Source organism: Callospermophilus lateralis, chromosome 10 (genome assembly GCF_048772815.1).
Source record: "Callospermophilus lateralis isolate mCalLat2 chromosome 10, mCalLat2.hap1, whole genome shotgun sequence".
In the NCBI taxonomy this organism is placed as follows: domain Eukaryota; kingdom Metazoa; phylum Chordata; class Mammalia; order Rodentia; family Sciuridae; genus Callospermophilus; species Callospermophilus lateralis.
Window position 1 is genome coordinate 92255191 of NC_135314.1, and position 13355 is coordinate 92268545.

Genomic DNA, 13355 nt, shown 5'->3' on the forward strand with positions numbered 1-13355 from the left:
TGAGAGGAACAAGACAAGAATCAGACACATTTATGACAACATTTTTTTTTCACAATTCAGGAAAAATATATTCTGCAGAGACAGGTAAATTGTTATAGGCTGTCTCTTAGATCTCTCAATCAAGAAACACAACCAAATGAATAGATGACAATTTCTAAAGGGCAGTGTCTCCTCTGCCTTTCTCCTCATAGATCTTTCGCTGTTATACATATGGTCTAGAGATGGGACTATTTCTATACTAAAGATTTCATATCTATTAATATTTGGGTATCTATTTATAGCTTGCTAAGGAAAGCATTTTGAAATGGAAGTCTGGGGAAGTAGTATAAAAGTTTACTGTTCCAATTTCTAGAACATAAAACTCCCTTCGGTCTGCTGACCAAAGAAGACACAGTGAGACACATGGAGATGATGGGGAAGCGAATCTTGCCGATATTGGATTTTATTAGAGGCACCCAATTGAATGTAGGTATACAAGTTAGTTTTATTTGTCCAATCAACAACTATTAGAGAATTCTAGAAGTATAAAAAGTTTATGGAGCAAATATTATAAATGCTGGGGTATTTTAGAAACATTCATAGAAAATCCCATCTGCAAAACAAAACAAATTTTAGCTAATGATTTTATTCCTACTATATTGCAAAACCTATTACAATGCTACACTCTGCAATTTCTAGTATTTATTAAACTAGTGTCTCTTTAAAGAGCTTTTTCTTCATGCCTTCCTGATAGCTAATTCAAGGTTGCAGTGAATTTCTCATTTTGAATCAATAACAAAATTTTAGCAAGCACAATGTTTTCCCTATTTCACTTATTGAGTTATAGCATATTACCATCTTAACTATGCAAGAATTCCAAGCTATTCAAGCTAGTGCCTCCATACCCTCCTGATGAATTGGATTCTACTCTAAACATTGGCAATTGATCTCTGTACAGCTTTAAGGTAAGTTATCTAATCTCTTTCTAAGATCCAGGGAAAATATGCTTTTTGTACTTGAAAAGCCCAAAATATGACCTGAATTATGCAGTTCTCTTTCACAAAATTTTAGTCATTGTACTGAAAGTACATAAAGAGAACAACTCATTAACACACCATAAAGGCTATGGATTGCTCCTCTTTTAATATTTTTCAAAAGATCTGTAAGTTGGAAATTTTAAAGAATTTTCTTTTATATTACATTTTTTATATTACATCATTGATTTGATGTTCTTACCTTACAGGGAGAATCAAGGGGGTCATCACAAACAGCTACTTAACATCTGTTCAGCAGTTTATCTGCTCAGTAACATTATTCAGCATTTTAGAAAAGCTATAAAATGCCTAATCTATTTGCATGATTTGTAATTCTCTGCACTACAAATATAAAAGCACATTTTTACTGATTTCTTTACCATAAGGCTCCTTCTTCTCTACATATTCCTCTCATGTATCTCCCCTGCATTGTTACCAATAAGAAATTCATCTCTGTCTTAGTTGGCTCAGACTACTGACAAAGTGCCATAGGCTTGGTGGTTTAAACAACAGAGATTTATTTTCTCACTATTTTGGAAGCTGGAAGTCCAAGATCAAGGTGCCAGCATGGTCAAGTTCTGATGAGGACTCTAGATTTGGCTTTCAGAAAGCTGCCTTCTGACTGTATCCCCACATATCAGAGAGGCAGAACAAGCTCTCTGGTGTCCCTTCTTTTACGGTTACTGATGAGAGCCCCAATGTTATAACCTTATCTAAGTCTAATTACCTCTCAGAGGCCTCATCTCCAAACATCTTCACACTGAGATGTTCAACATATGAATTTGGAGGAGACACAAACCTTCAGTCTTTAACAATTTCATAGTCTGTGTTGCAAATTTGGGGCCCTACTCTGCAATCCACCCTTTATGAAAACCTCCTACACACACACACACACACACACACACACACACACACACACACCAACCTCCCCATCCTAATTAGAAATCCACATGTCACTGTCATCGAGTCCTCACAGTGGAAGTTTTGCTAACAAGAATCACCAACGTGAAGCATTATTTGATCTTATAAGTACATGCCTAGCATGACAGAACCTGGGTGTCATGGAAGTTGTCTGTGCCCTCAATTTTTGAGACAGTGTCTACCCTACCTAGTTACTGGTCCAGAAACTGATAACATCATTTGTGGCTGGTTCAGGTGGTGTGAAAGCAGGCTGGGCCTGTTCAAGCCTTCCATACTTTCTCAACATTCACAGCTACTTTTCTTCTCACATTTCATAGGTCATTTCTGACCACTGAGGGATTTGTATATGATTGTATATTCATGTGCCTGAAGGCAATTTAAACACCATCATCAATGGATTCTTAATATCTAATTAACAACAGTCTTCTTTAGAATCAGCCTCCATTCACTCTGCTGACTACAAGGAATTTTCATCCACTTGCCTGTGTTTGCTTCTATGAGAAGTAATAATTTTTGTAAGATCATCTCAAAGAGTTTTAATGGAATTGAAATGAATGAGGCTGAAGGTTTCCAGGGAACATAAGTATATCCAAATATTGGCCTCTAGGTTTCATATTTGCCCAGCCATAGCTTTACAAAGAAGGATTGAATAAAATTGAATGGAAAGGTAACCTAACTTAATGAAGCAAGTAATGAGCTGGTGACTAGAAATTATTTCTCCATGGTACCATTAACTGTGACCCAAGTAGCTCTCCATAGTATTTATAAGTTCATCCTGGGCGTCTTTTTTGTTGTTGTTGTTGTTGTTGTTCTTTGTTTCTGGTCAGATACCAAATGCCATCCCATTCAAATGTGTAAACATTGTGTTGTCCGTATTGTTACCCTAGTTTGTGATACTTGTTGGGAAGATTCTTGCCCAAGGCTATGTTCTGGGTATGTAATCCTATGGCAAGTCACTTAGCCTCTGAGCTGTTTTTGATTATTTATAAAATAGGCTTATATCTACAAAGCTCAAAGTTGTAAGACCAAAAGTACATAACCCATTTTGAAGCACTCTGTATAGAATGAAGAATTTTAGAAGCTTTAATTATTTGTATTGGTTTTAATTTGCTTGACAAAAGTATTCTTTTATAGGTCTTTGTTTTTCTTTATTTAAGCTATGTACTTTGAAATTACATATTCTTCTTCTAATAAGAAGATTGTGCTAGTGTCCTGTTACTTTTGAATTATTTTCTTTAGCTCACTTTCCATAGATCCTCCACTTACTTAGATCCGCCCACACAGCACAATTAGAGGTGTCCTCTCCAGCCTTGGGAGGACATGGATGCCCACATCAGGCTAGATTCAGGACTGCAGCTTCACTAAGGCTTATCAGCCTCAACACATGTTGGTAGGATAGAGACAATCATCCAAGACATTTCCATCAGAGCACAGAGACCAATGTCTTGGTCTCTATATTTATCCTGAAGAATTTCAGATTTTTCAATTATCCTCGATACTAGTAACTGTGACATGATTTTGTTTGCCCACTAAGGTAATAAATCATCCATTTTGAACACCCACATTTTCGTCTAAGCCTAATAGCTAAGAAATGCATTTTGTGTCTTATATCTTAAGAGGTTTTAATTCATTTTGACAATGTTCCTTAATGGAAATAATTTGGAATATGAAAAATATAATGTATTAAAACATTCATAACTGCAGGAGACTCGAAAATAATACTAGTCCTGGGTATAATACCATGACCAGAATCAGTTATACCATTTTTAAGAATTACCACTTTTCTATTAAGTCACATAAATGATTGTAAATATGCAAATTCCTCCGTAATACTTAGGCAATGCACATAATTCTCATGATTTATTCCCTAAACACATTGAATATCTAATCACCTTATAAATTTTAGGTTTGTAATATCTACCTGGTATCTTTAATTAGAAAGAATGTTAACTTGGCAATATAATAAATTATAGGTTATAATTGGTTGCTCCAATTTTTAATTTTTCTCCATTGAAATAAAGGATACATGTCTTTCTTCTCCTCAAGATGCATAAAAAATGAATAACAATTTACCTTCAATAGAAACATATCAAATATAAAGTGAGTAAAAAAAATTCTAAAACTAACAAATCACTCTTACTTCTAAATCTCTGAAACATGTCATAATCAAGAAAACTTTTTAACCTAAACATAGTAGAAAAATAGAGTAATAGAAGACTCTACTCAGGAATGGAGTTTAGGAGAAGCACATTTATAATGGCCTTTAATGTGAAAAGAACTTTCCCCCAGGATTTTGACATTGTTACCTTTGTTTTACCTTGAGAAAACTGACTCAGAGTAGTAATATAGTTATGTTCACACAGCTAGGGGATTAGAAGCGAGGGCTCAAAATCAGATATTCAGAATATCATTCCAGTACTCTTTCACTAAAGACATATTCCATCTCTTTGAAATCATAGTTTGATCCTTGTGGGAGGCAAACCATACATAAGACAACTTGAAAATGCTTCCATGGCTGGGTTTAGTTTTAAAAATGAACATTCAAATGTACGAACAAATTAGACTAAGAAAATTAATTGTGAAAAGTTTCCTAGGCAACGTGAATTTCCACCTCTTGCCATAGGTGGGTGAAAAAGACAAAGGGCTTTCCTGGTCTGAGGGTGGATTCCATGATTTCCTTTATATACTTATGATAGGAGTCTCTTTGTCGTCACAGATTGCTCTACTACACATACAACATGTGGTCAAACAAGGAAGATTTTTGTCATTTTAAGAGTTATAATGGCCAGTATTCCATCTTTTTTTTTTTTTTTTTTTTGGTGACTTCCAATTCTACTGAACATCAACTCCATTCAACCAGAAACCTTGAAATGATTTTTATCCTAATCATTTCACATGGCACTCTGCTTTTCCATTCGTTAATTTTATTTGGCTGCTGTCAGTTTCAAACCTTATGTACTATGCTTCCTGGGCTAAATGTTACAGAGCTAAAATCAAACCTCTTGCCATGCATGAAGCCCCCTTCACAGGATGACTTGCCAAGAGAATGACCTAACTAACCATGTTTTAAATACCTCATTAATTTCCTCCAAGTGAAGCATAAAAAATGTTTACACATGCACATTTGAAATGAACAGTTGTATATGTTTCTACCCGCCCCCCTCTTTTTTTGCAATTAATATCTCTATGTGTTATGCCAAGTGAAATACATTCCAAATACTTGGACTCTGCTTTTCAGCAGCGTTATACAGTGCCACTTATTTGCCAAACATTTATCCATAATTGCTATTAAATCTAGGCAATTCTCTGACTGAAGCCTTCATTTGAACTTGCTATTTACCTAACCTTCATTGTACCGATGTGAGGTTTTAGCTTCAGTCTTGGCCACTTTATTACACTCTCTCCAGAAGCTAAGGAACCCTTTGATCACTCCTGAAGTCTCATTAGGAGGACTACCTCCCTTCAAATTTAGCCTTTACTAGCACTAGATGTTTAAGCTAATTCCTTTATTTTTCATTATTTCCTTTATTTTCTTAAAGCAACAGCATTAAAACATTCTGTTCACAGTAGGTATTAATTTTCATCTTTTTCACTTTGGCTTTGAAAAACCCTCATCTTATATAGGTAAAATTTTCATCTAAAGCTTTCTGATAACCCAAATTGCATTTGCCTTTTGGACAAGGGAAGGATGGGTGACTATTAGCAGTCAACGATATTCTTTCCCTAGTATCTTATTCATAAGGAGCATTTCCTGTTTTGTTATGCATCTAACAATCAAGCTAACAAAGCACTGTTGCCTTCCACTATTTTTATTTTCCTGATGTTTTGGAAAATTACACTAATAGATTATGTTCCCGTGCAGGCTGCAGTTGTTTCTGCTCTTTGGAGTTGAGTCACTACACCACTTTCCTACAACTAGCCCCATTGTTTCTTTTGAAGAAGGACAAAGAAAGCAATTTTTCTTTAGAAAGAAAACTGTTTCTCCTCCAACTTGCTTTCCTCTACTTGACAGAAGGCCATTGTTTAGCTACATGTTTAAGCTGAATGGTAAGCCAGCTATTTCATCAATTCAAGCAACGGATCCCAAATTCACCATTTGCAATCATCACTCCTGTTGGTTTATAGATTTTCATAAAAATGATTAATCAAAAAGAACAAATTAGTGAAAACATAGGACATTACTTGAATGGCACAGAGAGATATTAGGGAGAAATAAAGCAAATACAATGCATTGGTGCCTAACCTTCATTTATTTCCAAGGTTCTAAAAAATGCCAGCTTCTAGAGGTTGCTATCAATCAAAATATGAGTATGGCATTTCACAAGAACTGCTTTCTAATTTCCAGTTGAAGTTCAGATGATCTTTAGTAATGCTAGTTGCTAGCAATTTTTCTCCTTAGAGGAAAGTCTAAAAAAAATCACAAGTCTGCTTTCTCATATTCCTGGAAAAAAATTCTGTTTCATAAGTATTTAACAACTAAAAGAGTCCTTATCAGATACTAAGCTGTAAGATGGTGGTTTGTTCTCAAACTTTTGAAAATTGAAAATCTGGGCAGACACCTAAGTAATTCATATTTCTAGGGTCAAATATCCAGATTCTGTGATTCCCTGAATGAAGCCCAGGACTCTGTTAACTGCCTAGTTAACATCAAGCCTAAGATTCTAGTGCATGAGATCCAAGAGAAGTCCTGCCATAAAGGGGCACTGGTCACCCAGTCTTCCTCTTCTGAGCAGTACAATTGCTAAACTAAATCCTTCTGTGATTTCTGTTTCTCAGTACTCTCTAAACACAGCAGAAACCAAGACCTTTGTTTTAACCCTTATATACCACCAATATCAGAAGTACCTTTTCTGAAAGACAAGCATGAGAATTTTATAAATTCTGAGTCTCCTATTGAGCATCTCAATTTATACTAAACTTTTTAGAGAAGGTAATGTTTCCTCTTTTGTGGAAAGCAGTAGCAAAGACACAAGAGGATCTCCTTATTTTAAGTTGCCTACCTAAAAATGCTTAAAATACCAATAGATTCATAGTAGGGAGTGGAGGGAGATATCTACAAATGTAGACAAGACTGCTTCGAGATGGTTCATGTCAGTTGTTGAAGTGGTCCTCAGGGGCAGGGTGAACTGCTACGGGACAGGACCTAGTGCAGGCCATCCAATAAGAACCAAAGAGAAGGGCAGAGCCAGAGGTTTAATGTAAGCCATCGGAGTAAACAGAATTCAACTTGCATCAAATGTTTCTACATACATAAGATAGTAAGCAACTCTTAGCTCTTCTGATGCTATGGTGATGCAGATACAGTCACCTCCTCTAGTTAGACACAGTCTCATGAGATCACCACTAGGAGAGCAACTGTATAATTTCAGTCCATCTTTTCCCCTCAGCCCAGCTCCCTAATGCAGGGCAACCAGCAAACTCATCTTGACAGTTCTGCAGAGTATTTATGTGTATTCACCTACTTAAAAAAAAAATGTTTAGGCAATTTTCTAAACTGATAGAAGAAAACATTGATTTACACTAGAAACCGTGGCTTCAAAAGAATGTAAATGTATTATACCAAGCCCTGACTTTGGTGCCCAGGGAAAGGTCTATTCCTGTGGTTTTGTTCAACAACATTTCCCTTCACTGTGCGACCAGGGGAGCATGTGTGCGTGCTCCGGCGTGATGGAGAAGTTGCAGTACGCCAGCCTCCTCAGCCAGCTGCAGAGAGTAAAGGAGCAGTCCCAAGTGATTAATCAAGCAATGGCAGAGCTAGCAACCATTCCCTATCTACAGGACATCAGTCAACAGGAGGCGGAATTGGTAAGTATTTGTTTTTCTTTGTTTAAGGCTTTCCCAGGCCCTGAGCCAACAGAAGAGTGATACGGTCTTGGGGGAAAAAAAAGAAGTTGTGATAATAAATGTAGCCTGAAGGCAAACTCCCTATCTCTCATGAAGCATTTTAATGAAGAAACTGGGAAAGTGTAGGGTGAGTGTCTGGTTTTTCTTTGCTCACATGGACTAGTTTCCATTTTTCATAACAACAACTTTGTGATGTATTAAAGACAGAAAAGAACTGACTATTCATACCGTGTATCAGGCTTTTTGTTTTAATTTCAATGAAGTGTTTCTTAGACAACAAGATATACAAACATATGATTCTCTTCTAGGGAAAATGAGAGGACAAAAGAGATACATATATAGAAAAACAACCACAAAATGGTGTTTGGTATTTTCATAATCACTTCTAGTACTACCAAATATTGAAAGGACCAAAACAGCACATACTAGTACATTTATGTAAATCAATAAAACATTGTTTATTTGGGGAAAAAATGTAGTTAGTGAAAATAGCTGCTTTTTAAACTGGGTTTACTAGTTAACTCAGAAAACCAGACCTTTTGGCCTTATACAGACCCAGTCATAACTAGTTGAGGGAATAGGTCACAAACAATTTTCAAATAGATGTGTGTATTATAATCATAATTAATATTAGAAATTGTAGCACCCTGTTTGAAAAACAATTATTAAACAGTTAGCTGCCCATTCAAGGAAAGGTAAAATATACTCTATGTAGAGATCCTAACGTGTTCTAGGGAAGGGCTCTTTGCTTTGAAGATCTAATTGAGAGTAGCTAAAACTAATTATAGACCTGAATTGACTTCACATAGTACAGCCCGAACTGATTTCCTGTAATCTTCAGATAACTAAAAGAACCTGCCCTTTTTGAGCTTTTAAAGATATAACCAAGAAATGATCTGCCAGGATTTATAATGTTCATCTAAACCTGTTTAGAGTGTATTAAATAAATACTGATATTCAGAGTAAGTATATAAAATGGTCTGCCTTGCCAAATAATAAAACTGTGTATACCAAAGATGAAAACTATGAAGCAAATCTATTAATCAAAGAATTACTAAGTCAAAACTGGCAATAAGACTTTCTAAACCTTTAAGGTTGTGTGCAGAACACCTTCTAAAAGGCTAAGTAAGTGTTTATCCTGCCATTTATAAGGCATTCAGGAGTGCAGTAAGTTTGGAGCTTTCAAAGAGCATATTATAGCCAATTTTACATGATTAATGCTCCTCTGAGATAAGAGAAAGCAAAGAAAATGTTAATTTAGGAAGCCAGAAAAATGTTGATCCTGTCTTCCTGAAAAGCACATTCAAGATTTAAATGAAAAATACAGGGGAGTTCACTGCACTTAAGTCTTCTTAACCAAACATCTATTTTTTTTTGGGGGGGGGATGCTATTTTCCTGCTGGAAATACTTATTTTTCAAAATATACATAGAGCACCAAACTAGTGTTATTGACATCCCTTCCTAATATGCAATTTTTCAGTATCTGAAACCTTGGGAAATGGAATTTCATGGGATATTTTTATAATTTATATGCTCACAAAGAAAAAAATTAGATATATATGGATATATATGTGCAAGCCAGACATTTGAAAAGTATGTATCTTGCAAGATCTCATCACCTTCAGTAATAGATTTCACTTTTCAACTTCCAAGTATGGGTTAACTTAGAAAATAGATCCTAGTAATACCTTGTACAGTGCTATATCAACAGTGACTGCTCAACAGAAGATATTTGAATGACTCAACTCTGCCCTCCTACGCAAGCTTTGCAATATCCAAAGCGCAGAGAGATTATCGAAGGGTTCATACCGTGTGAGGCCACAGTGAACTGAACCGGTATCTGTTCTTTTTTTAGAGAATTTTTTTTAAAACTATGAATATCACAAGGCTTGATGAAGCTTTAATTTTGCAGCCACATACGCATCGTGTGTACAGGATTGTTTGCAAGTGGAATATTCCAGGTACCTCTTCTGGGCAAAGTGTAACATGTTTAAAACTTGCCTTTGGCATCTAAAAAAAAGAAAGAAAAAAAAAAGACTTGGTTATTTCAAATTTTTAACAAAGAAAAGAACATGAAAGAACCTAAATGAGCTAGATTCTTTAAGAGGCAATAAAACAGCACAATCTTAGTATTGTCCTCTGGTGAGCTTTTGCGTGATGCCTAGAATTATGATACATTAGCCTCAGGAGAAAACACTCAAATGCATTCATGTACTACATGCCATTTCCTGGGAGAATTAACTACTGCCTTCATTCTTTACAACCCAAATCTGTTTTTAACAAAACATCAACATTTACTACATTAAAACCTATACGTTTTCTACAAATTTTCAAGAAGAATCTTTTCATTGTTTCAATATTTTATGTCTGCAATAATACTCAGTAATGACTGAAGCAAAGATGAGGTGGCAGTGTTCATTGTGGGAAAGATGAGTAATAAAATCATCAGCGTACAAATGATTTTTTAATTAGGTTTTAATCTGTGTATTTAGAGAAGTTATTTCTGTGTGAATTCCACACTGATAATTTTTATCTTGGTGCCACAGCTGCAGTCGCTAATGGCAGATGCTATGGACACCCTTGAAGGAAGAAGAAGCGATAAAGAACGTGTGTGGAATACAATCCAAAAGGTAAAACTTTGAGCTGAAGGAAAAAGATATATTATTCTCAAGGAAAATGTCCATCTTGGGTCAAATCTGTTTAGAAGATAAAAAGAAAGGAAAAAGGAAAGTTCTTTAGTTTATATTCTGTTTTCCTCTTTAAGTAAATGCAGCTCTCTCCCTGAGACAAAACCAAAATCAAATATGGATTTATTTAATCTGTTCCCTCGGGTCAGCTTCCTTTCCAACAGACTGGTCATATGTTTTCGTGATTCTGCTCATTTTCATATTGTTTGAAAGTGTCTGCTTCTCCAATATTGGTTATGAGAAATCTTTAAAGCCTTTTCATCAGTATTGGAGTCCATTCCCCAACTGTTTTCCCCAGTTTCTGTCACTTGAGAAATAATGGCGGGGCTGGGGTTATAGCTCAGTGGTAGAGCACATTACCCAGTGGTAGTGTAAGGCACTGGGTTCGATCCTTAGCACCACGTAAGTAAATAAAATAAAGGTAATGAGTCCATCTACAACTAAACATTTTTTTTTAAGAAAGAAGGGCTACATTTCCTAGAATGGTGAGTAACATGTTGGTGGTTAGAAGTGGAGGAACATTCCTTCCTTGGCCACTGGAGCTCAAATGCAACAAGCAGAGTTGCACCTGGTTCCAGTACTTGGGAGAGTTGTGCGACACTAAAGGAGGACAGAGAAAACTGTAAGCGACTGTAGTGTTAGGTCTCCAGTCCAGCTCCAGGTAGTAACTTATGACAGTTTGCTCCCCAGTCTCCTCCCATCGCTGTCAGAACCCAGAAAGGGAGACTGGTGTCAGGAGATGTGGAAAGAGCAGAACAAAGAAGCCTTCATTGAAGAGGTAGCCAACATCCCTGAGGGACTCTGGTACATCTAAGGAAGTACATGTCTCCTGAAATCAACTTATTTGTGCTAAGATACATATAAAACATAAATCAACAGAACTGAGCAAATATGTGTTTCCTATCTACTGTGCTGGAAAGCACCCTAGGTATTAGGGATATTGGGTTAAGAAAAACAGACATGGCCCCTACCCATAAGGATGGGCCATGCCATCTAGACAGCTACTTATATGTTTATTGGGTATTACAGGAAAAAGGAGATATTCAGGGACCTGTGGCAACAGATAGCAGGAGAACAGCCTGACCTGGGAGATCAGAAAAATCCATCTCCAAGAAGGTGATGTGTATACAGTATTTCAAGGATGTCTCGTAGTCATCTCACCAGGTAAAGGGTGAGATTTCCAGAGGGAGCAGCTTGCTCCAAGAGCACAAAGAAAGTGTGGCATGTCACAAAGCTGACAAAAGACTAAAGTAAAGAAGATATTTCAAAAAGAAGCACAGTGGCAACTGAAGTCACGTCCCAGGTCTTATAAATTGAGCTAAGGATGTGGAATGTTTCCAAGTATATTTATCTAGAAAATGGATTGAGGACAACTGTAGAGCTGTGGTGAGAATAGTTTGAGGGACTTCAGAAATGTGTGGAGGAGAGTTATTAGAGATGAGGGTCATCCAGGGGAGGTTTGGTGGTGGCTTGGTTGAAGGCAGTGGGCGAAGAGGAGAGAAGCAGACAAACAAAAAATATTCAGGAAGCCAAAGCTGTAGGCCTTGTTCACTGCTGGGATGCTGGAATTGATAAAATACCCAAGGTTAAGAAGGATGCCTAGCAATTAGGCCGGGGATAAGGTTTGTTAATGCCATTTACTAAGGAAGGAAATTGTCTTGGGTACAACTTTTGGCTGAGAATATAAATTCCTTTAGAGTCCAGTCAGGAGACAGAAACCATACTAAATATTTGAATAATTTAATATGAAGAATGGTTAACTAACTATGAAACTATTAATTAGGTAACTGAAAAAGCAAAGTAGAATAGTAAGTTTTCATAGAAGCAATTAAAGAAAGCAACCACCATCCCTCAGGGCTGGGGAACCAGGGAAGGGATTGGAATGACTACAACTTAGAAATTTGGAACAGGGATCCTACTGAGCCAAAACTCAGACCTCTATTAGAAGACCCTGCTCAGCTCCTCCTGGTGTCACTCAGCTCAAAGGAGAGGTCCTGAGGAGCTGGAACCCAGACCTCCCAGAAAGTCTAACTTGTGGAGAGTGACAGGGAGGGAAGTGGTAATGGGGTAATTCTGCTACTTCAAGGAAAACTACATTCCCCTGCTACTCCAGAAAATAATGTGTGTTTCTGGATTGAAGGTTTGGTCAAGAGATGCTTACAGGAACCCCCAAGCAGACAAAAGTAAACAAGAAGCAGAGGAGAGGGGAAAGTTCTTTTTTTAATTTATTTTTTAAATACATGACAATAGTGGAATGCATTATACTCATTATTACCCATATACAGCGCAATTTTTCATAACTCTGTATATAAAGTAAATTATGCCATTATACATGTACTCTTTTTTGCATTACAATTCCTAATACACATATATACCACAGTTTTTCTTATCTCTGTATATAAGGTATGTGGACACCAAATTCAAATCTTCATACATATATTTTGTATAATGATGACCCTCACATTCCACCATCCTTGCTATTCCCCTTCCCTCTCCCTCTCCCTCCCACCCCTCTTCCCTATCTAGAAATAATCTTTCCCCCATGCTCTCCCTCCCTATCCCACTTTGAGTCACCCCACTTATATCAGAAAAATATTCAGCATTTGTTTTTGGGGGATTGGCTAATTTCACTTAGCATAATCTTCTCTAATGCCATCCATTTACCTGAAAATGCCATAATTTTATTAATTTATTTTATTATTTTATTAATATTCCATTGTGTATAAATGCCACATTTTTTTATCCATTCATCCACTGAAGGACATCTAGATTGGCTCCACAGTTTAGCTATTGTGAATTGTCCTGCTATAAACATTGATGTGTCTGTGTCTCTGTAGTATGCTGATTTTAGGTCCTTTGGGTATAGTTCGAGAAGAGGAATAGCTGGGT

General features: G+C 36.6%; 1 protein-coding gene across 1 annotated transcript in view; it reads left to right on the forward strand.

The window, feature by feature from the left end:
• Positions 1-13355, forward strand: part of Spata16 (spermatogenesis associated 16) — a 228680-nt gene that overhangs the window by 192892 nt on the left and 22433 nt on the right. Inside the window, exons 7-9 of the mRNA XM_076868624.2 lie at positions 353-465; positions 7575-7739; positions 10326-10409. Of these exons, the coding sequence (XP_076724739.2) occupies positions 353-465; positions 7575-7739; positions 10326-10409 (362 nt within the window). The remainder of the gene's footprint in view (positions 1-352; positions 466-7574; positions 7740-10325; positions 10410-13355) is intronic.